Source organism: Pongo abelii, chromosome 13, assembly GCF_028885655.2.
Source record: "Pongo abelii isolate AG06213 chromosome 13, NHGRI_mPonAbe1-v2.0_pri, whole genome shotgun sequence".
NCBI classification, from domain to species: Eukaryota; Metazoa; Chordata; class Mammalia; order Primates; family Hominidae; genus Pongo; species Pongo abelii.
The window spans coordinates 125199820-125226303 of record NC_071998.2 but is presented as its reverse complement, the minus strand read 5'-3'; the positions used below and the strand labels follow the sequence as shown (position 1 = coordinate 125226303).

The 26484-nt window shown below is 56.0% G+C and overlaps 1 protein-coding gene across 4 annotated transcripts in view; it reads left to right on the top strand.

Annotated features, from left to right (window-relative positions):
* The window catches only part of VAV2 (vav guanine nucleotide exchange factor 2), a 231062-nt gene that overhangs the window by 127169 nt on the left and 77409 nt on the right, over positions 1–26484 (top strand). For all 4 annotated transcript variants that reach the window (XM_024251692.3, XM_054519342.2, XM_054519341.2 and 1 more), the window contains 1 exon segment: positions 5755–5813. In XM_024251692.3, the coding sequence (XP_024107460.1) occupies positions 5755–5813 (59 nt within the window).

Genomic DNA, 26484 nt, shown 5'->3' with positions numbered 1-26484 from the left:
TGCCCAGCTGCAGACCTGCTCCGAGGACCCCGTGGTCCCCTGTGTGGACAGACACCTGCTCCGGCTCTGCAGGGAGTGCTAGGACCATCAGCAGACCCATGGCCATGTCCTCACTCGGCACTCACGGGCGGTGTTGTGTCCCCTCCAGGGGCGTGTCCTCCTGCAGGCCCCAGCAGCCTTGTGGTGAGACCTCTGTTAGGACTGTGTTTTACTGTTGAGGAAACAGGCTCAGGGAGGCTGAGAGTTTGCCCCAGCTCCAAGAGGGAGGCTGACATTTGAACCTGTACCTGTGCGGCCTGGAGTTCCCGCTTCCGTGTCACTGTCCCATGCTGCCACCCTGTGATATGTGCTAAACAGACACCACTCCATCATCTATCATCACAATGGCAAAATTGGCAGGCTCCTCTTTTTTTTTTTTTTTTTTTTTTTTGAGACGGAGTCTTGCTCTGTTGCCCGGGTTGGAGTGCAGTGGCACAGTCTTGGCCCACTGGAACCTCCACCTCCTGGGTTCAAGCCATTCTCCTGCCTCAGCCTCCCAGGTAGCTGGAACTACAGGCATGTGCCACCACGCCCGGCTAATTTTTTTTGTATTTTTAATAGAGATGGGGTTTCACCATGTTGGCCAGGCTGGTCTCGAACTCCTGACCTCAAGTGATCCGCCCACCTCGGTCTCCCAAAGTGCTGGGATTATAGGCGTGAGCCACCGCGCCTGGCCAGGCTCCTCTTTAAAATCATCGCAGTGCAGTTGCCCCCACACTGACTGATGTTGAGTAGGCGTGTCCTCACTCCCACCGATGGGCTGCAGGCTCACGGGGATTTGACGGCTGTTTTGCTTGGAGGTTCTTGTGAGTTCCTGCTCTGCGGAAGGCGTAGGGATTTCTACAAAACACAGTGGTCCAGTGAGCGTGGGCTCCTCCCCTCAACACATAGAATCCCTCTTTAAATGAAATAATGCAGACTAAAACATGATTACTAGGCTTAGAACTAGAAAGGGAAATCCTCAATTGTCAGAAACCAAGAGGGATGTCAAAGACAGAAAGAGGAGCCAGGCCAGCTTGACTCCCCACCCACCCCCTGGGAGGCCTGGAACCAGGCCCACCCCAGGGCCTGGGCCCTAACAGCTGGGGTTGCGTCATGGTGGAGGTGAGGGAGATGGAATGGAGGCAGTGCAGAGAGCTAAGCCACGAAGGCCGAGAGGGCCATGGAATGGGGACCAGAGAGCTGTACCCTGGCACACAGAAGCAGCTGACCATCCCAGGCTGGGCAGGGAAACAGTCTCTGGCAGGATCCACCCTGCTTTGGCACCAGGCGTGGGGTGGGGCCTGAAAGCCAGGGGGAAACCAGGAGAACCTCATAGTTATGTCTCTCAGAGCTTGGGGGCTCCCTCCACCCATGGAAAACAATTCCCACTGAGGATGCACTTACAGCATAGAACAATATATACGTGTGTTTATACACAATACGTATAATCTGTGAATATATGTATGTTTACAAGACTAGCCAGCTGGTGCTCAAAAAGAAACAAATCAGCATGTGGGAGGGGGCTAGCAGATGCAATCGATGAGAGAGAATTTCTATTCTCGGAAAAAAGGAACAGAATGCAAAAGAGAAGAAGAGAAAATGATGAGCAAACAAGCAGGACAAAAAGAACAGATGGAATTTGAGAGAAGAACTAAATAGAAATTCTCAAAATGAAAATTGAGGTTGTTGAAATGAAAAACTCAGTATGTGTCTTAAACAGTAGTCTAGGTGGAGCCGAAGGGAGAATTAATGAATCAGAAGACAGAACTGAGGAAGTCACTAAGAATACAGCACAGAGGGATGAAGTTACAGGTGTGAAAAAGAAGTGAGGCAGAAGATGCAGAGAGAAAGTGCAGAAGGGGCAGTGGAGACTGGGATGAAGTCACATGTGAATAGCTAGATGTCTGGGTTCTTTCCAGAAGGCCATGCAAGATTGGGTGATTGTCCTACAGTGAATCTGCAGTCTACGTTTCCTTTTTCTTCCTGGCCCTGTCTTGAGTTTCGATTGTGGATGTTTAAGTTGCAAATACTGTGAGCACAGCACCTCTGTCCTCAGTTTGGAAACTTGGTGCAGTGAAGTAAAAATGCTGAAGTGTTTTTGCGGAAGGACCCATCACGTGGAGTTTTCGGTCCCTGGGCTCTGGGATCACTGAGGCTTCCTATCCTCTTCTGAACCTGCAGCATAGAGCTTTGCATTTACAGTCACTGTGATCTAAAGGTTTCTCAGGTGGAGTTATAGCTGATGGGCCTTCAATGTGAAGACATTGGAGATAAATCATTCAGCAAAGCCAACTTAGTTCCTACCCTGGAGGAGCTCACAGACCGCAGGCCCTTCCCTGCATCCTTCCTGAACCCTCTGCTTCCCTGTCCAGTGTGGAGGGGCTTCAGGGACCCTGTAGGCGTCCACAAGTGGACAACTGGGACGTGCTCCTGGCTTCCCGCAGGCTTTGACCCAGTCTGTGGTGTTACCCGTCTGGCCAGTCCCTGGAGGAGACAGAGGGCCCCAACAGGCTACATATCCAGCCATGTGGGCCCTGAACTATAAATGCAGATTCCCAGGTCCCAGAGCCTGTGGGGTGGGGGGTAGGATCTAGGGTCTGTCTTTTAAAGTGCCGCCTTTAAAAGGTTGTGCTGTGGCTGTGTGGAGGCTGACGGGCTGCCGGTGTCTTGGAACCTGAGGTCAGAGCAGGCCATGGTTGGGTGGGGACAGAGCCAGGGCTGCCATCCAGGATCCGGACTCAACCACCCCAGCCTGTCCTCTGAGCTCTCCAGTCCCCACCTCGTTCCTTAGTGAGTCTCACCAAGCGTGGCCTGGTGAGGCCTGGACGTTGGTGAATGGCACAAAGGCCTGAAGCTTTGGGAGCTGGTGGTGCAGGTGGGCTCCCCAGCATGCCTGGTCGTTTTGAGTGGCACATCATTCCCCTTGTCTTTCCTCCCTGTTCCTTGTCCCCAGCACACACACACTCCTTTCCTCCTGACTCGGTGGCTGTCTGCAGGAGAGGGAGGGAGGCAGGAAGGGAAGTACAGCTGTGCGTCTTCATTCGTTTGTTAACTGGGACTCGGAACAGACGAGGTAATAAAAGTAGGGAAAATGTCATTCTTTGACATTTGCGATATCGGAAGAGTCGGCTGGGGCTGTGGGCTAAGAGGTGTTTGATCATTGCCTGAGAGCGGGGCCCCTGGGGACACCCAGCTCTCTGTCCTGGGAGTGGGGTGGGCACAGCCAGAGGTGCCCTGGGGAGCTACTGTAGGGCATCCCTCCTCCTGCAGGGAGGTACTTCTGCTCCTAACCTTTCAGGCCAGTGAGTTTCACATGGGGCCGCCTTTGCCCCATCTGACCCCATGGCTATCTCGGGTCCGGCGTCTGCTCCAGCAGCCCCTGCCCTGGGTTTTGGGTCACTGGAGTGTGGTTCCCCGTGGTGGGCCCCTGAGCTTCCCCCCATCCCCAGTGCCAGCCAGGAAGCCTGAAATTCAGGCCGATGGAGGGACAGGGCTCCTCCAGCATAGCTGGCCACGCTGAACCCATGGAAGGAGCTGCCCCATCGATGCTGCAGGCCCTCCAGAGCCCTTCATTAGCTACTTGCGACACGTTCATCCTGGGGCAAAGCGCCCCACGCTCGGGGCTGAGGCTGCTGTGGTCATAGCAGCTGTTGAAATTGCCCACAGGGGCCACAGATGCATGCACGCAGGAGACCCATGTTCTGGCCTTGGCTGGCTCACCCGCCATGCCTCCTCTCTGTCTCCGGTTCCATCTGTACCACCCGACCTGGGGCCTTTGCGCTGACTCCAGGTTGGCAAACAGGTTCTTGTGTGTCAGCGCTGACCGAATGCTGGTGCCTCCTTAGACTCCACGGAGGAGGGCTGTGGGCCTGCGCCCGGCTCCTTGGAGGGGTTGATCAGCCATGTCTGCCGCGGGAGGTGTGTGAGGGGGGGCTCGGGTGCCCTGTAGTTGCCAAACCCTTTGGGATCTAACATTCTTCCAAATAACTATAAGGACATACAGCAATATTGCTTTCATTTTTGTTTTCCCTAAATGCTTAGAGCTCTTAAAAGCCAAAAACACTCCAGAGCCAAGTTCCTCATTTGTGAAAGGCCCCTTGTAGCATCAGATGGGAGTGCGGCTGGGCCAGCCGCATAATTGGCCCATTGAATCTTGTCTGAGGAAGCACAGAAGGACCCTGTCCTTCCACGACCCCAGCTTCCCTGAGCGCCAGTCCCGAATCACGAGCACCTACAGGAAGGCAGCACGCAGCCACCGCCTCGTTGGTCGAACCAGCCATCTCTGTGGTTCATTTTCTTTCTTCTCCCCCTTTTGAAAATTGCTGCTGGAAGTGGAACAGGCTGAAAGGAAGCCTGGGGGGTGCATCCGGCTGGGGGGCTTTGGGCAAGTGACCGAGCCTCGGTTTTCCTGTCTAGCAAATGTGCACTGCAGGATGGCCTCGTGGGGTTCCCTGGTGTGGTGTGCGGCACACAGAGCGCTCTCTGGGCTCCATTCCTATGACGCCAGCACCCAGTGGAGGGTGTCTATGAATTCGGCACATGGCCATCATGGGCCTTTTCTTGTTGCCCACCCCCAGACACACATGCACACACAGCCATGCAGCCATGCAGTGCACACACAGACTTGTAGCACACGCAAGCAACATGCACACACAACCACACACGTGAGCTTTCACACACAGACTCACACACATACTCAGTGCAGTTTCAACGTCGAGGCCGCACCTGCCTCCTCAGGGCCTGAGTCTGGCGCGCAGGAGCTCCATTCACCCCGTGAATTGTGACAGCTTCCCGCCCATCTCATGTGTGTGACAACCTGTGCCCCTGGGCCAGCCACCTCCCTGTCCCCTGCCCCGGGTTCCCCATATTCATCTGCAGAGCTTCTTGCCCTGTCTCTGGCCTGATTCCCACCTGTCCCTTTGGAGATCTGTGGAGTAGCTGTGTTGGGCTTTTAATGCCAGGAGACAGGTGGGTCCTGCCTATCCAGAGGAGGCCCACATCACGGGGCAGGCCGGTTAGGCGGAGCAGAGGGAGGAGGAGCGGCTACTGCTTCTCACCAAACCTTCCTCTGGACCAGTCTGCCGGCCACGGGAGACAAGGAGAGATCCCGTCATGCCGCTGTGTACCTGGAGCTCTTGTCCTTCTGCGTCCCGAGCCCTCCATGGAGCCAGGCATCTGTTTAAATGTCATGCAGGGGAGGGCTTGAAGGGAAGCAACCAGTACCCTGGGATATTTGCATGTGCGTGGTGCCCTGGCTGCTGGGTGACTTTGGGCAGGTCACTTGACCTCTCTGGGCTTCCATTTCCCCATTTCTGAAATCTGTTGGCACCTACTGTGAACACGAGCTGTACTTAGTCATATGGTACCTTGCAGAACAGCAGCATGGGATGAGTGAGCCCTTTGTAAGGGTGGCCTCGGTGAAGCCCTCTGGCAGCCCCCGATGAAGCAGACCCTTTCTGGGTGAGAAGGCAGCTCGGGAGTTGTTAGCAGCGCGGCCACAGGAGCCGGGAGTGCAGCAGTGCCCAGCAAATATCAGCGCATCCAAATGAGAAGTTTTGCTCAGCAAATACAAAACAAGTATCTAGCCTACAAAATGCTATGCCATGTTTCTTACCCAGATGCGATGTGCTTAGTTAACAGTTCTCGACGTCCTGCAAAGCACTGTCCCCAGTTCTGTGATGGCTTTCTGGTTTCTTGTGAAATTACAGGAGCGTCTTTTCTTGTCTCCCCCAGGTCATCTCCGCGGTGTCGAGGCTCTCCCTGCACAGCATTGCGCAGAACAAAGGGATCAGGTGAGCTCTCCGGAGTGCGCTGCCAAGGCCAGGTCCTTTCATCTCCATCGACCCCAGCGTGCCTTGTCACAGATACTGGGGTTGGAAGCAGATGCCCTCTGCCTGTGTCTTTATCATGCATTTGCAGCGTGTTGTCGCGTAACCTGTTGGCGGCTGCAGGAAGGGGTGTGGGGGGGTGGGAGGCTTCAGCTCACACCGGGGAAATCTTGCAAGCATGTTACTGACGGCTGCAAAATCTCTTTCGATTTAGGTAATAAGATCAGCAAATTAATCCTTTCACAGATCATTGCCTACCTAAATGCACTCTCCACACATCAGAACCGGGGGCTCTGCGAAGAATGAGGTAGCTGGGATCTGTTTGCAGGGATGGGGCCGGAGCATGGTGGACTTGCCTGGATTAGGGGCTGCAGGTCCCTGTGCAGGGCACTGGACAAGCCAAGCCAAGGAATTTCTCCACTCTCCGTTTATTCTGCTTGGACTGCAAAATTCAGCCTCAGAGGGTCCCATGACCCCTGTGATCTGGCCTCCTGCTTGGACACTTGGATGGGGCACTTGGGCGTCTGTGAGAGGAGAGAACGGCCCCAGATGAGAACTGGTCACTGTGGGTTCTGACCCACAGATTGAGGTCAGGGAGACCAGGTTCCTGATTGGGCGGGGACGTGTGTCTGGGAGATCCTTGGGAGGACAGGGGCCAGCAGGGTGAGGAGAGGCTGGAATGGCAGAGAGAGCCTGGCCTGAGAGCAGCGAGGATGGGGTCACATCTGGGCACAGGTGACATCATGAGGGTGCCCTGACTTTGGGAAGGGGCCTCACCCTGATGTGATCCGTGGGGGACGCTGTGTGTGGCTGCAGGCTGGGGGTCCCAGGACGATGGTACTGGAGCTTTTGGGTGGCGCAGTTGCCCCTTGGTGGGGGCCATTTGCTCAGGTTCACAGAGGCACTGGGCAGGGGTCAATGTTCCTAAACCCACGGGGACTTCCATTGTTGGATTCTCAGAGGACACGGAAATTCCTTTGAATTGAGGTTTTTAAAAAATGTGAAATATAGGATAGACTCTTTTTTTTTTTGAGACAGTCTCGCTCTGTCGCCCAGGCTGGAGTACAGTGGTGCTATCTCGGCTCACTGCAACCTCCGCCTCCTGAGTTCACACCATTCTCCTGCCTCAGCCTCCCGAGTAGCTGGGATTACAGGCGCCCACCACCATGTCCAGCTAATTTTTTGTATTTTTAGTAGAGAAGGGGTTTCACCGTGTTAGCCAGGATGGTCTCGATCTCCTGACCTCGTGATCTGCCCGCCTCGGCCTCCCAAAGTGCTGGGATTACAGGCGTGAGCCACCGCGCCCGGCCATGGATAGACTCTTAAATATTAAGCACATACAAAAGAATATTTAGAACACATTTGGGGCATAAAGAATAGCAGTCAAAAACCCAGTGCCCAGCACCCTGAGTACTTTCTAGAGGATAACTAACGCCTCTGAGGCCGCACCAGTCCCTCCGCCAGGTGCGTAGGCTATTTTCCAGCTGGTGCAAAGTCTGTAATAGGCACCGTTTAAAACATGTTTAATTGTTTTTAAAAGTATCATTTCTGGATACAAAGACTATGTGTTTTTTGTTTGTTTTTGTTTCCAGAAATGATGGTTCCTTCTTCCGTCCACCAGCCCATGACAATACAGTACTGTCAGTGGCATGGTTATACTCCCCAGCCTGGTTTTTTTTTTTTTTTTTTTTTTTTTTTTTTACATATTATTAGGCAGGAAAGAGATTCATGCAACAAAAAATCAGTCATTTTAATTGCTCCTGCACAGAATACTAGACTTTTGATCTCTTCTCCAAATCCATTAGACATTCTCCCAAACTGGAGGCCTGGTGCTGCAGAGCCCACGTCAGACGAGTGACCTGATTCTGTTCCTGGGGAGGCAGTTGGCCCGGCTTGGCATTGGCGTGGTCCTGCTGCAGGTGCCCACAGCCCTATCCCCTCTCCTGCTGCAGACAGTCCTTGGTCACAGTCCTGGGTCCCAGCTGTGCCCATGTCAGGCTCTTGATGCCCCTGCCCTCCTGAGGCTGAGGTGCCCCGTCTGCAGCTCTGAGGGCCTGTTTCCCTTGGGGTTTACAGGTGGCAACGGGAGCCCACTGGTGGCTTCAGGGGTGGTGAGAACCATGGAAAGGGCTGGCCCTGCATCTGTCCTGCATGTGTGTCCTGCTGATTGATGAATGGGGAGGCCCTTTGAGGCCTGGGGTGGGCACCCTTCCTCCAGGCCACCACCTCTGTCCCCCACCTCTCTGGCCCCTCCACCCAGCCAACCCCAGAGGACGCTGCTGGTGCTTCATGCTGCCGCTCCTCCCAGGATGGGCAGAGCAGTCGGTTGGCCCTGCTTGCTGGCCCTGGCCCTGGGGCTGGCAGATGTAGAAGGAAACCTGCCCTCTTCCCTCTCAGGTCAGGGAACTGCCCAGGCAGCATGTGGGCACAGTGGCCCCCTGGGGACTGTAGACCCCAGACCTGAAGGCTGCCGCCCCACGGGAGACCCGAGTGGAGGCGTGACGAGCCAGGGCTGCATGTCGATGGACCCAGCTCTGAAGCCTGTGTCCTGCTTAGCTGTGGGCCTCGTGCCGGAGATGTCTCCCCGAGCCTCCCTTTTTACATCTGCAAGATGAGGATAAACACTGGAGGTTTCTCGGATTTATTGAGATGAGACCTGTAAATCCCAGGGCTCAGGGCCCGGCCCAGGGAAGGGCTCACTAAATACTCTCAGTGACAGTAGCAGGGTGTGTGTGGGGTCCCCAAGACCATCCTCAGGTTCTCAGATTCACCAGGAGGAGCCATTATGGCTGCAGAGAAAGGTCCAGACTCAAATCAGCAAATGGAAAAGGCCCCGGGGTGGAGCCAGGATCCATCGGGCATAGGTTTCCGTTTATCCCCTCCCCATGGAGCCTTCTGCATAGTGCTTAGTTCTCCCAGCAACGGTGTGTGACAGTAGGCACGTGTGGCAACAGCCACAGAACATTGCCAGCCACGGAAGCCCACCCAAGCCCTGGAGTGTGGGTCCTCACTGGTGGTCGGTGGGGTTGGGCATGCCTGTGAGGCCGACCTTAGTTACTCCATCCCCAGCCCCTGTGGAGGCCACACTGATCCTGCGTTGCCCACAGCCCCACCATAAACCACATCATGAGCATACGCTGTGTGGCCCAACGCCTCAGGTATACAAAGACCCTCTTATCCAGAGGGCTTATCTGGCAGACACTCCGGGGCTTAGAGGTTAGAGGTCATCTCCTAGGAGCTGAGCAAGAGCCAGTCTTGTCTTTGGCATGTGGAGGGATTGAGCACCCCAAGTCTGCTCAGTTACCCCTTTCTGCACACAGGATAGGCAGACGTGAGAGACGAAGGGGAGGTGTTTGCAGGCCAAAGGGAAGGGCCTCCTGGGTGCAGAGCAAGGCTTTGCAGGCCCTCCTCCCCAGGGCCTGGCTTTCCTGCCCTTCTCCTCCACCCTCCCTCCTCTGAGCCCCACTCTGGGACTTTTCCTGGGTCCTTTCCCTCTGCAGTCCTTGGGGTTGAGCGCGGACCTCCACTGGTTCACATGCTCACCCGAGAGCTCAGGAGACAGGTGATAGGCAACCCTCCCAGGCAGCCCCACTTGGTGGCTGAGTTTGAGCAATGTCCCACCTTGCTCCGGATGGGCTGAGATTTCCATGGGGAGTTGAACCTTCTGGGGGCAGCCACCAGCACTTCACAAGACACTAAGTGTTTCATTTCGAGCGTTTTGTGGTGTTAGTGATTAGCAAAAGGTTCTAGTTTAACACAACCCTTTCCTTCTTGAAAACCCACAAGCCAAGCCCCCAGCCCTGAAGAATCTCTCCCTCGTTTCATCGCTGGGTAGGAGCCCAACGTGCTCCTTCAAAAAATCATTTTCACAACCCTTGCACTTTGCATAATGAGCTGATTTTCCATAAAAGCCCCAATTATACTTCTCAGAGGCTGATGAATGGGAGACTTAATCTAAGAATCCCGCCCTGGTGCCGGCTGGGGGATCAAACGTGTTGGGGAAGGGGGACGAGGGGGAGGATTGTGGTTGTAGAGTGGGAGAGGGGTTTGTGGAAGGCACCCAACGAGGTGTGTGGGGGTGTGGGTCTTGCTGTGGCCAGAGCTAGCCCTCCAGATTGGGGGTGCCCTAATTTGGGGTCATCACAGCTCTGAACGGCTGGGAGGGAGGAGATGGTGAAGGGTAGGACTTCCTGAGAAGGAAACCGAAAGGTGCCCTCAGACTGGGAGGTCAGGTCCCATGAAGGAAGCTTCTGTCAGCCAAATGACCTTGGGCAGGGATGCTCTTGGAACCTTTGTCTCTTCTTCTGTAGGCTGGGAGCATGACTCTGCCTCGCGGGGTTGCTCTGTGTCTGTGCACTGTGAGCACAGCACCTGGTCCTTGTTGAAGGCCCGCGGCTGCTAGGTGGATGTCCTAACCCCCGAACCCTGAGAGTGTGACAAGGAAAAGGGTTTTCGCAGATGTAAATACACATAATTTTAAGAGGGAAGCAGGAAGGTCAGAGTCAGAAGAAGGATATGTGACGGCAGAGGCAGAGAGCGATGGGGCTGTGGGCCAACGAATGCAGACAGCTTCGGAAGCTGGAAAAGGTAAGGGACAAATTCTCCCCGGCACCTCCTGAAAGGGACCAGCCCCTCGATACCTCGATGCCAGCCCCTAAGACCCGCTTCAGACTTCTGATCCCCTGAACTGTAAGAGTCTGTGTTGCTTGAAGCCACCAACTCTCCAACTCTCTAGTGACCTGTTAGAGCAGGAGCAGAGCCCCCTGGATTGGCTGGGAGGCTGACTGAAGGCCCAGCTATGTGGCGTGTCTGGGCACATATCAGCATGGGGTCCCAGTGGGGGGCACATACCAGCATGAGGTCCCGGTGGGGAGCACATACTAGCATGGGGTCCCGGTGGGGGGCACATACCAGCATGGGGTCCCGGTGGGGGCTCAGCCCTGGCTCCTCACTGGGCTGGGCTCCTGGCTTTGACTGTCTCATCCTGGCCCAGCCGTGCCACTCTCTCTTCTGCTTTCTGACTTTTAAAAATTGAAATACATTCATATCACATAAATGTAACCCTTTTAAAGTACGCAATTCAGTGGCATTTAGTACGTTCACAATGTTGTGCAACCACCACCTCTATCTGCTTTCAAAACATCTTCACACCCCAGAAAGAAACCGGTCGCCATGAGCAGTCACCGCCCTCCCCAGCCTCAGGCAGCCCCCATCTGTTTGCCTGTTCTGGATGTTTCATGTCCGTGGAATCATACGGTGCGTGCCTCTCGCACGTGGCCTCTCCCGCTCCGCATCTTGTTTTCAAGGTTCACCCAGCCATAGCCGGTCATTGCATCATTGCTCTTTATGGCCGTGTAACATTCCATTGTGTGGCTAGGCCGTATTTTGCGTATCCGTTTATCACGTGATGAACTTTGGCCTGTTTCACCTTTTGGCTCCTGTGAATAGCATTGCTGTGATGGCTGCAAGGCAGGGGACAGGGGTCAGGCTGAGGTTGGAGTGAGAGAAATGGAAGTAAGCTGGAACTTCCTGCTTCAATTTGAAGTGAATTCTCAGAATATCAGACATACCCGTATTGAATCTAAGCATGACAAAACATTAGGAACTATAAGCAGTGACTCGCATTTCATTGTGGCTTTGAGGACCCGCCTTTTGGTCTTCCCATGTGCAGGGGAAGCTGGTGGCGGGTGGTGGGCTTTATCCCGGAGCACTGGGCAACGAGACCTAAGACGCGGCTCATGCAGGGAGAGGCCGGGTGCCCTCCCAGGATACAGAGGCAGCTTGCAGAGACAGCCTCTTGCTGAGTTCTTTCCTTGTAGCCTCTGCTCCTGCAGTGGCCTGGAGAGCACTGGAACCCTGTTCCTTGCTGGCTGGCCCAGATAATGAGACAGTCTGTTTGTGCAGTGGTGAGGGCTGCGTCCTTGACTTCCACTCCCAAACCTGGTTTTGCCTTCCCGAATCACCTACAAGGTACTAAATACCTCTCACGTGAGACATCTCAGCCGGGGGCTCCGTGAATGGGCCTTGGCAGACTCTGCAGTTCCCACACCTCCATGAACGAATGTGCTACCCTCTGTGCACACTGTGGGCCAAGGTGAAGGGTCAGCACGCCAACACCTTGTCCTGCCCCGAGAGTCCCGGCCTCTTCTCCCCTGGTCTTTGCTGAGTTTGAAGACATTGCTGTGACTCCTGTAGCCTTCTCTCTTGGGCACAGCATCCCCGGCTCTCTCCGCTCTCTTCCATCCGGGCTGGTGTCCCTTTTCCCATCTGGTGCTGCCTGCCTAATTCCAGGTAATTGGGCTGAGAGGAGATGGGGACGGGAGGCAGCAGTCATTATATGCTTAGCAGCTCATCCCGCCTGCAAGATGGGTTTAATTGTCCCACCTGGTGACATCAAACGTCCTGGCCACCTGTCCTCAGTGGGTCTGCTGTGAGGGGACAGGATGACATGTGAGTCCCCGGGCCAGCGTTAATTGGAGAGTCTTTTTTTCCTTTTCTTTCCTTTCATTACAATAATGGATTCAACCTCCTCTGCATAGGGAGTGGGAGGGGAGTAATTGGAAGACATTAAACTCCTTCCTGGGGAGGGGAGGTCAGAAGAGGCCACCTTTGGATTGCTGGGCTTTGAGGCTGGGTTCCGGCCCCCTCCAGCCTGCTTCTGGTCACAGCGGCCAGCTCTCTGAAGAGTAGGCTCGAGTCACCAGCTGGCTTGCTCCATTAATCTGGCACCTCTTCCACACCCCAGGCCCCTGTTGCCCTGGTTAGTAGCACAAGCCAAGGGCAACTCAGTGAGGAATAGCACTCAGTGAGGAATAGTTCTCTGGCCTGGCATGGTCACTGCCTCATTCGCACCACTGCTCCTCGTCTGCATTTGTCCAGCCACGGCTGGGGCCTCCAAGTTTAGGCAGAACAAACTGTGTTAGATGGTGCATGTGTATGGGTGTGCGCATGTGTGTATGTACACGTGCACATGGGGGTGTGTGTGCATATGGGTGTGTGCAGATGAGTGCATGTATGTGTGCAGGTGCACATGGGTGTGTGTGTGCATATGGGTATGTGCATGTGTGTGTGTGCAGATGAGTGCATGTATGTGTGCAGGTGCACATGGGTGTGTGTGCAGGTGCATGGGGTATGTGTGTGCATGTGCAGATGGGGGTGTGTGTGCAGGTGTGCAGGTTCTTGGAGTGTATATGTGCAGATGGGTATATGTGTGTGTGCATATGTGTGTGTATATATGCTCATGTGCCCACACCCATCTCTGCACTGGGAGCTCCCGGCAGGCCTGGATCTTACTCATTCTGTATCCCAGTATTTCCAACAGAGTCTGAGTGTAGGGATCATGCCAGCGGGAGCAGCAGGCACCCAGAGTGTTTTGGATCCTCCCTGGGGCTTGGTTGCAGGTTCTCAAGGGCTGGTGCTCCTCATGGTGAGGACGGGTGAAGGGAGGGTGCTTGGCTGTCCTGTCTGGGCAGTGTTGGCACAGGGAGGGAGAGCCCAGGGCACTCAGGCCTGGCTTGGTTTCTTTTGGTTTAGGGATGCCAGTGCTGATGTGGCAGCCAAGGCTAGTGACACAGCTGGCCCTGGGTGGGGAAGCACTTTGGTGCAGCAAAGGGGCGCGGCATATGTGGGTTGGCCATAGTGCAGGATGATGCGGACTCTGCTCAGCCGCTCCCTGCCCTGCTCTAGCCTTTTAGGTGCTTGTCAGATGGAACCTGCCACACCTGTGGGAGCTGCCGCTGGTGGGTGGGACTCAGAGTGCAGACAGGGGACAAGCAAGGGGTGACGTCAGCAGAAGCTGCTGGGGCAGGGCCTCCCCAGTGCCTGAGGGATTCCTTTTCCATGCACTAGACCTGGCCTAGTGTCCAGTTCTGCTGCTCAGCATGGGGGCAGCTCTGTACCAAGCCTTCCACCCGCTCTTGGCCGAGGACCCTCTCCCCATGCTTGCTGACCGGAGACCCCCCACTTGGGAAGGAATGAGTGGCCCTGGGGTAGAGGGAGGCCACATCTGCAGGAGCAGCAGAACACTGACCTTTGCTGTGCTAAAGCCACAACCTGGCCCACTGGCCACCAGGAGTAGTGCACCTGGCTCCACAGAGAAGGCTTTGAATCCATTCCCGCTGTCCCGGGCCCTGCCACGGCTTTTACCTGACAGCTGAGTGGCTGGCGGCTGGAATCCAGTCTTGCCACCTCCAGGACCTGGGATGTCGTCTGTGAATAGGGTGACTATGGCATCTTGGTGGGGGGTTTTCATAAGGGCTGAGTGAGAGAATCGGGTGACTCTCTGTGGTGCACACTGGCCAGTGCGACCTGGGGTGAGTCTGTGTGCAGCACAGAAATGGCGAGGGGGGCCCAACGGGTCAACAGGGGCTGTGCCCCCACCCTGCACCCCTAGCCGAACGGCAGAGCTAGGGAACACTGGTGTGTCCTCTCTGCGGCTGCCACCATGAGGATGATGGTGTGAAGGAGACACTTTTGTTCAGAAATACAATAACTGGCTGTTTGCTGTGTGGCTGGTGTAGATGAGCTCCCTCATGCTGGAGACAGTTGGAGAAGCAGGGCTGGCAGCCCGGTGCGGGGCGTGAACAGCCAGCCTGAGCTTCTGCAGTGGGGCAGGGATCTTCCTGTGTCTGTCTTTAAAAGACAAAATGCAGCTGAGTTTCTCTCTTTGCTCCACTCCCAGATCATCACAGCCATTGTCAGATGAACTTGCTGAGCTGCCAATTTGCCCACTGAGAATACTTCTCTGGCTCATCTAATGGATTTTATTATGCTTTTCTCCTCTCACTCCCTCCTTCCCATCCACCCCCTCCCACCCTTCTGTTCTGCCTTCTTTCCTTCCTTCTTTTTATTCTTCTATCTACTCACTTATCTACCCATCTACCATTCATTCATCATCTATACACATATGTATCTACCCATCTGCCTGTCCATTCTTTCATCCATCCACCCATCCAGGTACCCTACAACCCATCCACACACCTACCAACCACCCATCTCCCTGTCCATTCATCAGTCTGTCCATCTGTCCACTCATCCATACATCTACCCACCCATCCATCATTCAAGTACCCTATAACCCATTAAGCCACCTATCCACCCATCCATTCTTCAGTTTGTCCATCTGTCCACTCATTTATCCATCCATTCATCCTTCTATCCATACATCCTTCTACCACCCATCCATCCATCCATGTATCCATCCATGTATCCATCCATGTATCCATCCATCCATCCATCCATCCATCCATCCATCCATCCATCCATCCATCCATTTATTCACCCACCTATCCATCCATCCACCCATTCATGCATCTATCCATCCATCCATCCATTTATTTACCCACCCATCCATGCATCCACCCATATACCCATCCACCCATTCATTCACCCATCTATTCATCCATTCATTCATCCACTCATCCATCCATCCATCCATCCATCCTTCTGTCCATTTCCCTCTGCCCTATTTCACATGAATATCAGGTGACTGGTCTCAGTGTGGTACTCTAGAATCATTAAGGCCGCAACCTTTGTTGTGAGGTTAGGACCCATCTGCTTCCAGGCACATAGTAGGCACAGAACAATATGATGTGGGTGGATGAATGAGCTGACTTGGTTCACTTGGGTGCTGATGAGATGCTGGATCAATTTCTTAGCCCCTGAACCTCAGTGCCCTCACCGGCCCGTTGGAGTTACTGGATTATTATGAGGATTCAAAAGATGATGTCTGTAAAGTTCTCAGTATAGTGCCTGGCACACAGTGGGTCCAAAAGCTGAGAGTCAGGGGGAGGAGGAGGAGCTGCCACTCTGTGCCTCAGGTTCCTCACCTGCAAATGGGGATCTCCCGGCACCCACCTGGAAGGCTGCAAGGGTTAAAGGAGGTTGTGTGACCAGACTTTCCATGTGGCACATGGCTGCAAAGTTGTCTCCTAAGTGCATGGTGGAGGCCACGTGGCTCCATCTGCAGCGGAACTCAGGAATCCCCTAAAGCCTGCAGAGCCCCAGGGGCATGACTGTCCATGGAAGTGGTTTTAGAAGATGATGGAGAAAAATGTGCCTCAGCAGTTGTGTGTCTGCTCCAGTTTTCAGCTCCCGAGCATCACGCCTGCCCTACGCCTACTTGGGCAGCTCAGGTGCCTGGAATTTGGGCTTGTTCTTCATGGCACCATGATGGGGGAGGACATCCTTGGTGTGCCAGTCAGCAGCAGGGTGGTACCCTGCCCACCATTGGCTGATCCTCATGGATGAATGTCACTTGTGTCAAGATGAGAGAACCCTCTGTTTGAGGAAGAGCCCAAGGGTGTGAGCTTCCTCTTGGGCTGAGGCACATCAGGGCAGTGAGATGGGAAAACAAAGGGATTCAGGGCAAGTCCTGGGATCTGGCAGGTGTCTCCAGGTGACCCCAGTCACCTGGAGGCCCTGCTGGCTCACATTTCAGAGCCTGTGTCCAGCTCCTAGAGCCTGGCACATTCACACCAGAAGGATCTTTCATTCCCTCCCCTTACAGATGGGGAAACTGAGGCTCAGAAAGCATCACCTTCCTGAGGTTTCATGATGTTGATACTCAGCCCAAGGAGTCCATAGCCGTCCATTTGTTTCTTTATTTGTTTGTTCCCTCATTCCCTCATTCATTCCTTATTCTATTGGTGCCTTGTTCTGCTGGGCCCGGAGCCAGGTGCTGGGACATAGCAGGAGCTGGCCAGCCTTGGGATGTGCCTGGTCATGTGGCGTGTGGACACCGGGCCCCTGGTCACGTGCAGGTGAACACACTGCAGCCGTACCTGGGTCAGGGCAGAGCAGGGCAGGGCGTGGTGGGTCCCAGACCCAGAGGCTCAGGGTTAAGGGCCTGGCCTGAGGTTGAGAGACTTGGGTTCCAGGCCCGGCTGGGATCCTTGCTCCTGGTGTGACCCTCACCAGGTTCCTTAGCCCTGAGCCTGTTCCCTCATCTACAAATGGAGGCCCATGTGGGCCTGATGGGCAGAGCTGGTGGTGAGGGACCCAACCAGTGAGGCACAGCCCCAAGAGGTGGTTCTCAAAGTAAGGCCTGAGGACCATGCATCCGGGTCCCCTGGCTTTCCATCTAGATCCCAGACAAGCCTGGGGGAAGGGGGTGTATTGGGTGAGTGGTGTTCCCCAAAAGCTATATCCACCAGAACTTGTGAATGGGACTGTACTGGATAAAGGAGTCTTCGCAAATGTAATTAAAGTAGGGTCCTCTAGATGAGATCATCCTGAATTACGTGGTTGGGCCCAAAATCCAATGACAAGTGTCCTTATAAGAACCACACAGAGGAGAGACACAGGGAGAAGAGGAGAGGGTCGTGTGAAGAGGGAGGCAGAGGTTAGAACGATGTAGCTATAAGCCAGGGAACACGTAGAGCCCACCCGAGCTGGAAGAGGCAGGAAGGACCCTCCCCCAGTGCCTCCAGAGGGAGCACAGCTCTGCAGCGCCTGGATCTCAGGCTTCTGGCCTCCAGAGCTGGGAGAACTGGAGAGAAGAAATTTCTGTTGTTTTAAGCCCCCCATTTGATGGTGCTTGGTTACGCAGCCCCAGGACACGAACACAGCAGGGACATGGGTTTTGCTGCACAGCCAGCTCTGGGATGCAGGGTCCAGGAGGGGGTACCTCAGCCACGCCTCCTCAGCCTAGCCTGCCTGTGGGGTGGAGGCCGGACCAGCACCCTCATGAGCCCTAACCAGTGCTTCTTAACATAGCCCTGGCATCCACAAGAACTCCCGGCCCAGGAGGAGGCCCACCGCTGGTGGGGGAGGTTTGGGGTTCAAGGACCCACCTCCAGGTAGCAGGGATGAGGGGTGAGCCTTTGGGGTCAGTGGCCTCCTCCTTCCCAGTGCCCTGTCCCAAGTATAATAGCATGGTGCATTCTGTGCTGGAGGAATGTCCTGTGCCTGGTCATTGGCATGAGGCGAAGCCCTTTCCAACTCCTGTCCTTCCCTTTAGGGAGCGAAGATGGTTTTACTTTGTAACAAGCAAAACAAACCAAGGCCGCCTTTTCAGCACCTGTCGCCATTAAAAATTTATCTGGGCAGCTGGGTAACGTTATCGGCTCGTTTTCAGAGACTGAGAAGAAACAACACATCATGTTTTATGGTGGGATTTATACATAAGCAGATGAGACGTGCGATCATTAAAAATGTCCCAGAACAGAAGATGACGTCTTGGCATGGTGGTGTCTTGGGGGACTGTGGTCATGCATTCAGGGTGTGGTGGAAACAAACCCAAACACGGGCCTGGGTGACTGTAGAGCCAGTGCCAGGCTGCCATGGGATGGGCTGCCAGGAGTTCAGGGGAGCCTGAACAACGCAGGAGCCTGCCTGAGCCCAGAGCTGTCTGCCTCACCCCCAGCCCATGGCTTTCTTTCCCCAAAGATGCCCGGCTCCATGCGAGGAATGTTCCCAGGGGCCCGTGCCCACCAGCACATGGCCTGGTTTTGAAGGCAGCACTTAGCGGTGTTTCGACAAGAGAGGAAGGAACCCTGGGATCAGCCATCTGGCGCCCTTGCTGGTCGCTTTCTCCAGCCTTTTGTTCCGCTTTTTCCCTATTATCTTTATTGATGCATTGATTTAGCTTGTAATTACTTTGAACACTCACAAGCTGGCCAGTCAACCCAAGAACAAGAAACTTGAAGTTTCTAACTCTTAAGACACAAAGGAGCTGCGTCTACTTCAGCGCCTGCCAGGAAGTAACCACCATCCTAAATTTGGGGTTTACCCTTTACTTTTATTAAAATTCAAATACAGTTTCATTTCATCTTCATTGCTTTGGATGTTTTGTTTTGTTTTGTTTTTTGAGACGGAGTCTCACTCAGTCGCCCAGGCTGGAGTGCAGTGGCGCGATCTCGGCTCACTGCAAGCTCCACCTCCCAGGTTCACGCCATTCTCCTGCCTCAGCCTCCCGAGTAGCTGGGACTACAGGCGCCCACCACTACGCCTGGCTAATTTTTTTTTTGTATTTTTAGTAGAGACGGGATTTCACCGTGTTAGCCAGGATGGTCTTGATCTCCTGACCTCGTGATCCGCCCATCTCAGCCTCCCAAAGTGCTGGGATTACAGGCATGAGCTACCGCATCCGGCCCGTTGCTTTGGATCTTTACATGAAGAGACCCATCCCTGTTGAAGCGGACTCCTTGGACTTGCTTCTCTCCCTCCCTGTTAGTGAACAGCACAGGTTTTAGCAGGCCACTCTGTGTCCCATCTGTCACGGTGGCCCTTCTGGAGCTGCCCCGTCCACCCGCCATCATGGCAGCCACGACCAGGCATGCACAGGGCCGAGCATCTCCCAGGCGTCAGCTCATTAAATGTTCCCCTTGATCGTAGGAGTCAGAGATTTTCACCCCCATTTTGCAAAGGAGGAAATTGAGGCTCAGAGAGGTCACCTCTAGCCCATGGCCAACCCGTTGGGCAGCTTGGGGCTGGAACTTTATCTGACGTCCTCAAGTGGGGTCTGCCTGGGAGTTAGGGGGCCAGGGTTCCGGGCCCAGCATTGATCTAGGCATGGAGCCCCTGGCCCAGGGTGTCCGGGCTCTTCCCGCTCGGTTCTTGGTAGGACTGGCCTCTGACAGCTGAGGAAACCAGCCTCATGCGTCATCTGCTGACCCTGGGGACAGGAGAGGCTCCACTGCCCCTTTAGGGTTGCTGGTGGGGAGACTGAGGCAGGCCTCAACCCCTGTCCAGCACCGAGGTTCCAGCCCTCCCAGAGGTGGGGCTGCTCATGCTGAGGCGCGGTGCGAGGTCCTGGCTAGGGTTGGTGGCTGCCGGGTCCTGGGTTTTCTGCTATTTGGAGAATTTTGTTCTTGGATCCTCCCTTTCCTTAGCACCCACTTGGTGGGAGGGGGCAGCTGCAGGACAGGAACCCTGCATGTCGCTCCAGATTGGGGATCTGGCATTCTGGGAGCAGGGAGGGTTTGGATGGAACAGGTATCCCAGGAAGGCAGAGATGAGGCATGGCCAGTTCTGATTGGAACTTAATGCTGTAGGCCTGAGGCTCCAAGGTGGGTAGTTGGGGGACTGGACAGCTGGCCCTCGCCCAGCCCCACCCTACCCAGGGCCGCCTTCAGGCCCACGGCTGGCACCACCCACAGGGGTCAAAGCCCAGTTCTCTGCTGCAAAGGAGCCCAGCCAAGCCCATCCGCTCGGGGTTACTGTGGAGAGCTGGGCTCTGTCCTCATCCTCACGCTTGCTGGGAGCCCCTCCCCAGTGGCCTGGTGACCCGATCACTGGGGCGGACAAGTCGCTCCCTCTCATCCCTGCCGCCCGTCAGCCAGTCATGTTCACCTACTGTGTGCAGCCCCTCTAAGGCTCAGAGTTCCCGGGACACGGTCTCAGGGTGGCAGCAGAGGGATGGGGCGAGGTGGGGACCCTTGGATGCAGTGGTCTGTGCGCCTCACTGAGGAGGCCACGCCCTGGCTGGGCCCTGACGGCCATGGGGAGGTCTGGGGCAGGGAGGCCCAGGCAGAAGCCCTGGGGAACTGTGCTTGGCGGCCCTGGATAGAGAACGGCTGGGGCCAGGGCAGCCAGGGACAGGGTTGGACAGGGGAGGGAGCAGCGTGTGAGGGGAGCCCTGGGGTTCTGGCAGGGCAGCGGCCTCTGAGATTTTGTCCAGAGCCTTCTTCTGGCCCTGGCTGGCCTCAGGGGGCTCCAGAGCGGAGGCCAGGGCCACTGAGGGGCTGCTGTGGACGCCTGGGTGGGAGTGGCGGAGGGTTGTGGGGCGGGATAGCAGGAGGAGGGTGAGCGGGGCTGGTAGCCAACAGGAGGTGCCAACAGGAGGTGCCAGGGGTGACACCCAGGCCCTTTGGTGTGGTCAGTCCCTTGCGATGACCCAGGGCTGCTCTCCGAGGCATGGCCAGGTGGTGTGAGGTCCTGGCTCCCAGGCCAGCTCTGCCACTTTCAGGCTGGCCTCCTTGGGCAGCTTTCTTCACCTCTCTGGGCCTCAGTGTCCTCTTTGGGATGGAGACGGAACTCCATCTCGTGGGGCTGTCGGGAGCTTCAGCACAGCTTCCGTCCTGTGAGGCCTTCCCTTTCCCTTGCTCTGTGAATGTAGAGGAAAGATTGGGGCCCCACTGTGCCCTTTCAGCTGGGTGGGTGTGCCCCCACCCCTGCTCCAAGACTCCCACCACAGAGGCTGGTGTCTGTGGAGCAGCTTGACCAGGCTGTCCTGGGACTCCTGAGACTGGCCCCACCTCGGGCAGTTGATGCCACAATGGAGGGTTGTCCAGGGCTCTCCCGGAAACCCGCTCTCTGCTGGGACTGGCATCCCTAACTGTCTCACCAGGGCTGATAAATCCATCGACCACCTGGAGTGTGTCCATCCCAGCTGGGCTCAAAGAGAACACTGATTAACTAGTGATGCCTGCCGTGGGCAGGGAGTAGAAGGGTAGTGGCTGCTCCTAGACAGGCCCTGCGGTTGCTGTCCTTGTCACAGCTGATCCTCCAACGCGAGGTCCCGTCACACTAGGGAGACTGCCAAGGCCTTGGCCACCCAGCTGACCCTTCATTTCCCAGCAGACAAGTCAGCAGGAAGTGCGGGGAGGGGGAAGAGGGCCTTCAGCTGCTGTGTCACCCAGTCCCCCTTGGCAGCCTAGAGAGGAGAGGGGTCTTGCCTGAGGTGACACAGCAGATTGGTGGTTGCATAGAACCCCCAGTGTGGCCCCCCATTCTGGGCCTCTCACCCTAGCTCTCCGAGTAGGGGTCCTGCCTGCAGCTCCCAGCTTCCGAGTGTTTGCTGGAGGAAGGTCTGCATTTTAAACTTCTTGCTTTGGACATGCCATGTGGGCTGCTCCTCCTGGGTCTCAGACCAGAGCCCCTGCCATCCAGCCCGTGGATTCAGCCCCCGGCCTCGCCCAGCGCGACCATGCTTCTGCCTCTGGCCAGGGTGGGACACACGTGCAGACAAGCCGCTGTGGCCCATGTCCACCCACCCCAAACTGCCCAGCCTGGCTTGTGTGATCCGGCGACTGTGCCAGACTCGAGAGCGGGGGAAGCTCAGGAAGCCGTTTGCGTGCTGCCCTCCCGCAACAGACCCCCACTGGCCCAAGGAAGGAAACTGCTGTGTTCAGGGAGAGGGAAAAAAAGGAACGGTGTTTCCAGTAGCTGACAGAGCGTTCCATGTTCACAGGAGGATCTCAGAGCTGTCCTGGTTGGGGCTGCTGAGGAACCGGGGAGCTGTCCGGGGCCCTCATGGGCACCTTCGGGCACAGAGAGTGTTGACCTGCAGACCTGGAGTCTGGAAGCTTGGGCAGACCCAAGCCTTGCCTCAGTTTCCTCCTCGTGAATCATACCTGTCGTGTCTGTGTTCCTGTGCCATAGTCCTCATTAGTCACTCTGTCCACCCTTCTCTGCCCAGCATGACTGAGCTCGGTCGAGGGTCCCCAGGCCAAGGCCAGGAGGACAGCTGGGGGCTCTGGCCCATCAGTGCCCAGTTTGGAAGTGTCCTGATCCCCGTCCTGCGTCTGCAGGGAGTGTACTGTAGCTTTTGGTTTGCAGAAGTGAGATGCACAGAGGCCTGACCTGGCAGCTGGGTGGAGCAGCCGTGTCAGGGACTGGGGGTGCAGGCCTCAGCCCTGGAAAGCCCCTGCTGGCCTGTGGGCCGCAACGCCCCTGTCCTAGAGCCTCCTCCCTCAGCCCCGTTCCCTGATGGACAAACCCTAAGTGTTTGTCCAGGGGGTTTCCTGCCAAGCCTGGGCAGGTGTCCCCTGGGAAGAGGGCTGTCATGGAGTGAAAGGCAGAGTAGCTTCAGGGGCTCTGCGCGCTCACCGGGGAAGGACACCCTGTGGGCCACTGGCCATTTCCTTCCAAACCGGTGCCAGCCGAGGTTCCCTTACGAGAAGCATGTTGGAAAATAAAAATACATATTGTGCTTTACAGCTGCTGAGAAGTCACATTCCTCTGTAATCAGCAGCCACGCCAGGCCCCTTCCTCTCCCAGACAAAGTAGAGGGGGCAGGGGACCAAGCATTTCTTTCCATCTGTGAGATCCGTGTCTTCCTCTGCCTTGCCGAGGTTCTGGAAACAAGGGCAGAAACAGCCTTGCTGGATTGGGGGTCACGTGGGGTCTCTCCTCTGGGGCTCTGGTGTATTCACCATCTCCCCTGGTGGCCTTGGAGCTGGCCATACCCCCACCTCGCTGGACCTGCCATGGCAGACGTCAAGGTCATGGCTGGGGCTATGGCAGTGGTTGTGCCTCAGTGCCCCCACCTTCCAACCCGCCACTCCATGGAGCAGAGACCCTCCTATTTCCATCCTGACTTTGGTTTCAGACCCTGGTGGCCACACTGGGCCAGCCCATTGGTCACTCTCGACTCCAGCCCCGTGAGACTCCTGCCCCACTTGGCACTTGAGTCTTCATCTACCCCCTGCCCAGGCTGCCTGCTCCAGCCCCTAAACCATGCCCATGTCCATCATCACCTTCCCCCTCCTTCCTTCACATATCACATCTGAGGCAGGTGGCTTGTCCGAATATCACAGTGAGTGAGCTGAGGCCAGCGGGTGTAGGGCCCTTAGCAAGCCCATAGCTAGGACGTTTGTGGCCAGGGTTCCTACCGCAGCCGGTCTTATACAAAGCTGGAACTCTGGGCCAGGTACAGTGCCTCACACCTGTAATCCCAACACTGGGACGCCAAGGTGGGAGGACTGCGTGAGGCCAAGAGTTTGAGACCAGCCTGGACAATATAGCAAGACCCCATCTCTACAAAAAAAAAACCAAGAAACCCCAAACAAAGTCAGAACTCTGAACTGAAAATTAGACTTTACTCTTCACACCAGCTCCCTTGCCACCTCCTGCGAGAAGCCTTTCCTGGTTTCCCCAGATTCAGACTCCCTGCCACCCCGAGGGGTCTCTGCGTGCTCCCTGCACCCCTTGGCCCTGTGCTGCCTTCGTGCTGGGTGTGTCAGGCTCATCTCCTGACAATGGCATCCCCGGGCCGGGTGCGGCCATGGGTGGGAGGCCGGGTTCGACCTGGCCTCCTCCCATTGTGATATCCCTTCTGGGCTGGGTGGGATGGCACGCTGAGGAACGAAACGTGATCTGTGGGCTTGTTTTGACAGTTGGAGCTGTTTAGCAGGAGAACCGTTTCTAATAAGCGAAGCCCTGGTGCTTCAAGGCCTCCTTGCCAATTAGAAGGCGGCACCCGGGTGACTCCCTCAATAATTAAACGGGTCTGGCGGGCCCTCCGCGCTGCGCTTCCTGATGTGCCTTTCAAGTTTGCCTGGCTGCTGTGCCAAAAGGGCTATGGCCCGGCTCCCATGCCCTGGGTGTGGGGTCCCACGGCCCCTCCGCCCATGCTGTTCTCTTTCTCCTCACCATGGCCTCTGCCTGGATGAGATGCCACTGTACCTGGTAGTGTTCCAGTGCCAGGCCGGTGCCTGGCCCTCCCAAAGCCTGATTTTGAAGCTGGTTTCAGAATTGGAAACTGAGGCTTAGCCAGGCCCCCCCTCCCCCGCCCCCCAGTAGTGTCAGTACCTTAAATGGAAACACTCTTGTCTGCCATCTGCAAAACTAGGGTGGCCAACTTGTCCCAGTTTGAGCATCAAAAGTCCCGCATCCCAAGAAATCCCTGTCCCGGGCAAACCCGGACAGTAGATGTCAGTGCTGCCCGAACCTGGCCTCAGAGGCCGAGGGCGCTCCCTTGGGGCCATGAGCCGGTCTTGCCCTCCAGGATGTAACTCGAGGCTCTGCCTGTTCTCTCGGAGGGCTCCGGCTGGGCAAGGAGCACCAGGGTCAGGTGGAGCAGCCTCCCTGATGCGCTGCTGGTGAACACAGTCCTTGGCAGTCACCGTGCGGGGTCTTCTCTTCTGTGAGTCGGGTCCCACTTTCTTTCTGTACCGGCCAAGTGGAGGCATTAGGGACTGTCTCAAGCCCTGGATCCTTCACCTGAGATGCCAGCAGAGTGTGGGAGACAAAAACTGTGTCCCAGACTCTGTGCATGGTGGCTGGATGAGCCAAGCACTGATTTCTGTACCTTCTGGAATCTTCAGTACCTTCAAGACTCTAAACGTTCATTGAGGGCTGCGTTCTTGTTCAGATGTAGTGTGGGAGGAAGTGCTCGGTGGGGTGCCCTGCCTGAGCCATGGCAGGGCCAGGTGGACCATCTGTGGGGAGGGGGCGCTTTTCCAATTGTGATCCAGGAATTGGTCCCACTGCGGCTGGCTCTGGAGGCAGAGTGGGCTCAGAGGCTGAGCTGGTGGAAAGCGGAAGGGGAGAGCCCTGCGCTGGCACATGCAGGATGCTCACTAGGAGGCTTATGCACCATCTCCCTTGGTCTTAGCAATTGCTACTACCGGCCCCCATTCGGCAGTTGGGGAAACTGAGGCTCAGATGGGCAGAGCCAGGGCTTGAACCCAGACCCATTACCTGCAGAGGCCTTGCTCTTAGCTCTCCCCACAAGGTCTCCTCTCCAGTGAGCACAGTTGAGGTGCTGGGGTCTGTGCTGTGGCTTCTCCCTGATGTTATATCTGGGTGTTTGGGGACAGAGCCTGGGAGCTGCATGTTGGCCCCGGGCAGGGCTGTTTGTGGACACTCACTCCAGGATGAGACGCACACCTGCTGGGTGGATTCGCTGTTTAAGAGGCAAGAGGGGCTTCCCTGCTCTGAGGTGGCGATAGCTCCCAGGGAAACAGGGCCAGGACTCCAGGGCTGCAGGAGTGGCCACGAGCTCTGCATGATGGAGCCCGGGAGTCCACTCAGTATGCAGAGGAGGCTGCTGCCAGATGGGGTCAGCAGGCCCAGCGCTGCATCCAAGCTGGTTTTGAAGCACTTGAGCAGAACCTGGGGTGGTGGTGTTGTGGGGGCCCAGCCTTCTCTCCCTGTAGCTGCTGCTGTTGTGAAATCTTAGATCAGCACCAACAAGCGGTCGTGCTCCCCATCGAACCCCACGTTTGAGGCCCCACAGTCCTCGTGGAAGCACAGTAAGGCGTGAGCTGTCTGGGCTCGTCCCCTAGAACCCAGGCACCTGCCACCTGCCTGGGAAGGAGAGCAGCTGTGTTTAGGGTCCTCCTCTCTTTGCTACTCTGGTCTTTGTCTTAAAAACCAAATCTGGCTGCCGGCTCCTCAGGGCCTTCCAAGAAAGCAAACCCAAGCTGTCCTCCCTCTAGCTGAGATCCTGAGGGTCTGCACTGACACAGACCTGTGCTTGCTACCCTCACCTTGGAGACCCCTGCGCGTCCAATGTTCCCCTCCCTCCGGACTGTGGGGCCACCATGCAGCTGTAGGCACAGTGAGTGGCACAGGTGGTGCTCTGCAGACGCCATCGTTTCTAGCAGATTTTCACAAAAGTCCTGAGGGCAAGGATAGGAGCCTGATTTATTATCCCAAAGCAAGATTCAAGCTGCTCCTTCTCCCTGAATCAGTGACAAATGGCCACCCAGGCCAGCCCCATGCAGGTGCCCCGTAAATCCCCGAGGAAGGACGGGAGGAGAGTGAAGGAGCTCTTTGGAAGCAGGAGCTGTGTTTCCTCTGCTCTTTCTTCGGGGTTTGGGTTTGTGTGTAGGGTGTTCTGTTTTCCGGTCTGTGTCCTCTGGCTGGTGACTTATCTGGCTGTAGCGCTGGGACTGTGATTGTCCTGCCCAGAATTGAGCTCATGGGGAGGCCTGTTGGGGGCTGGGGGAGCTCCTTGAGCAAGCAG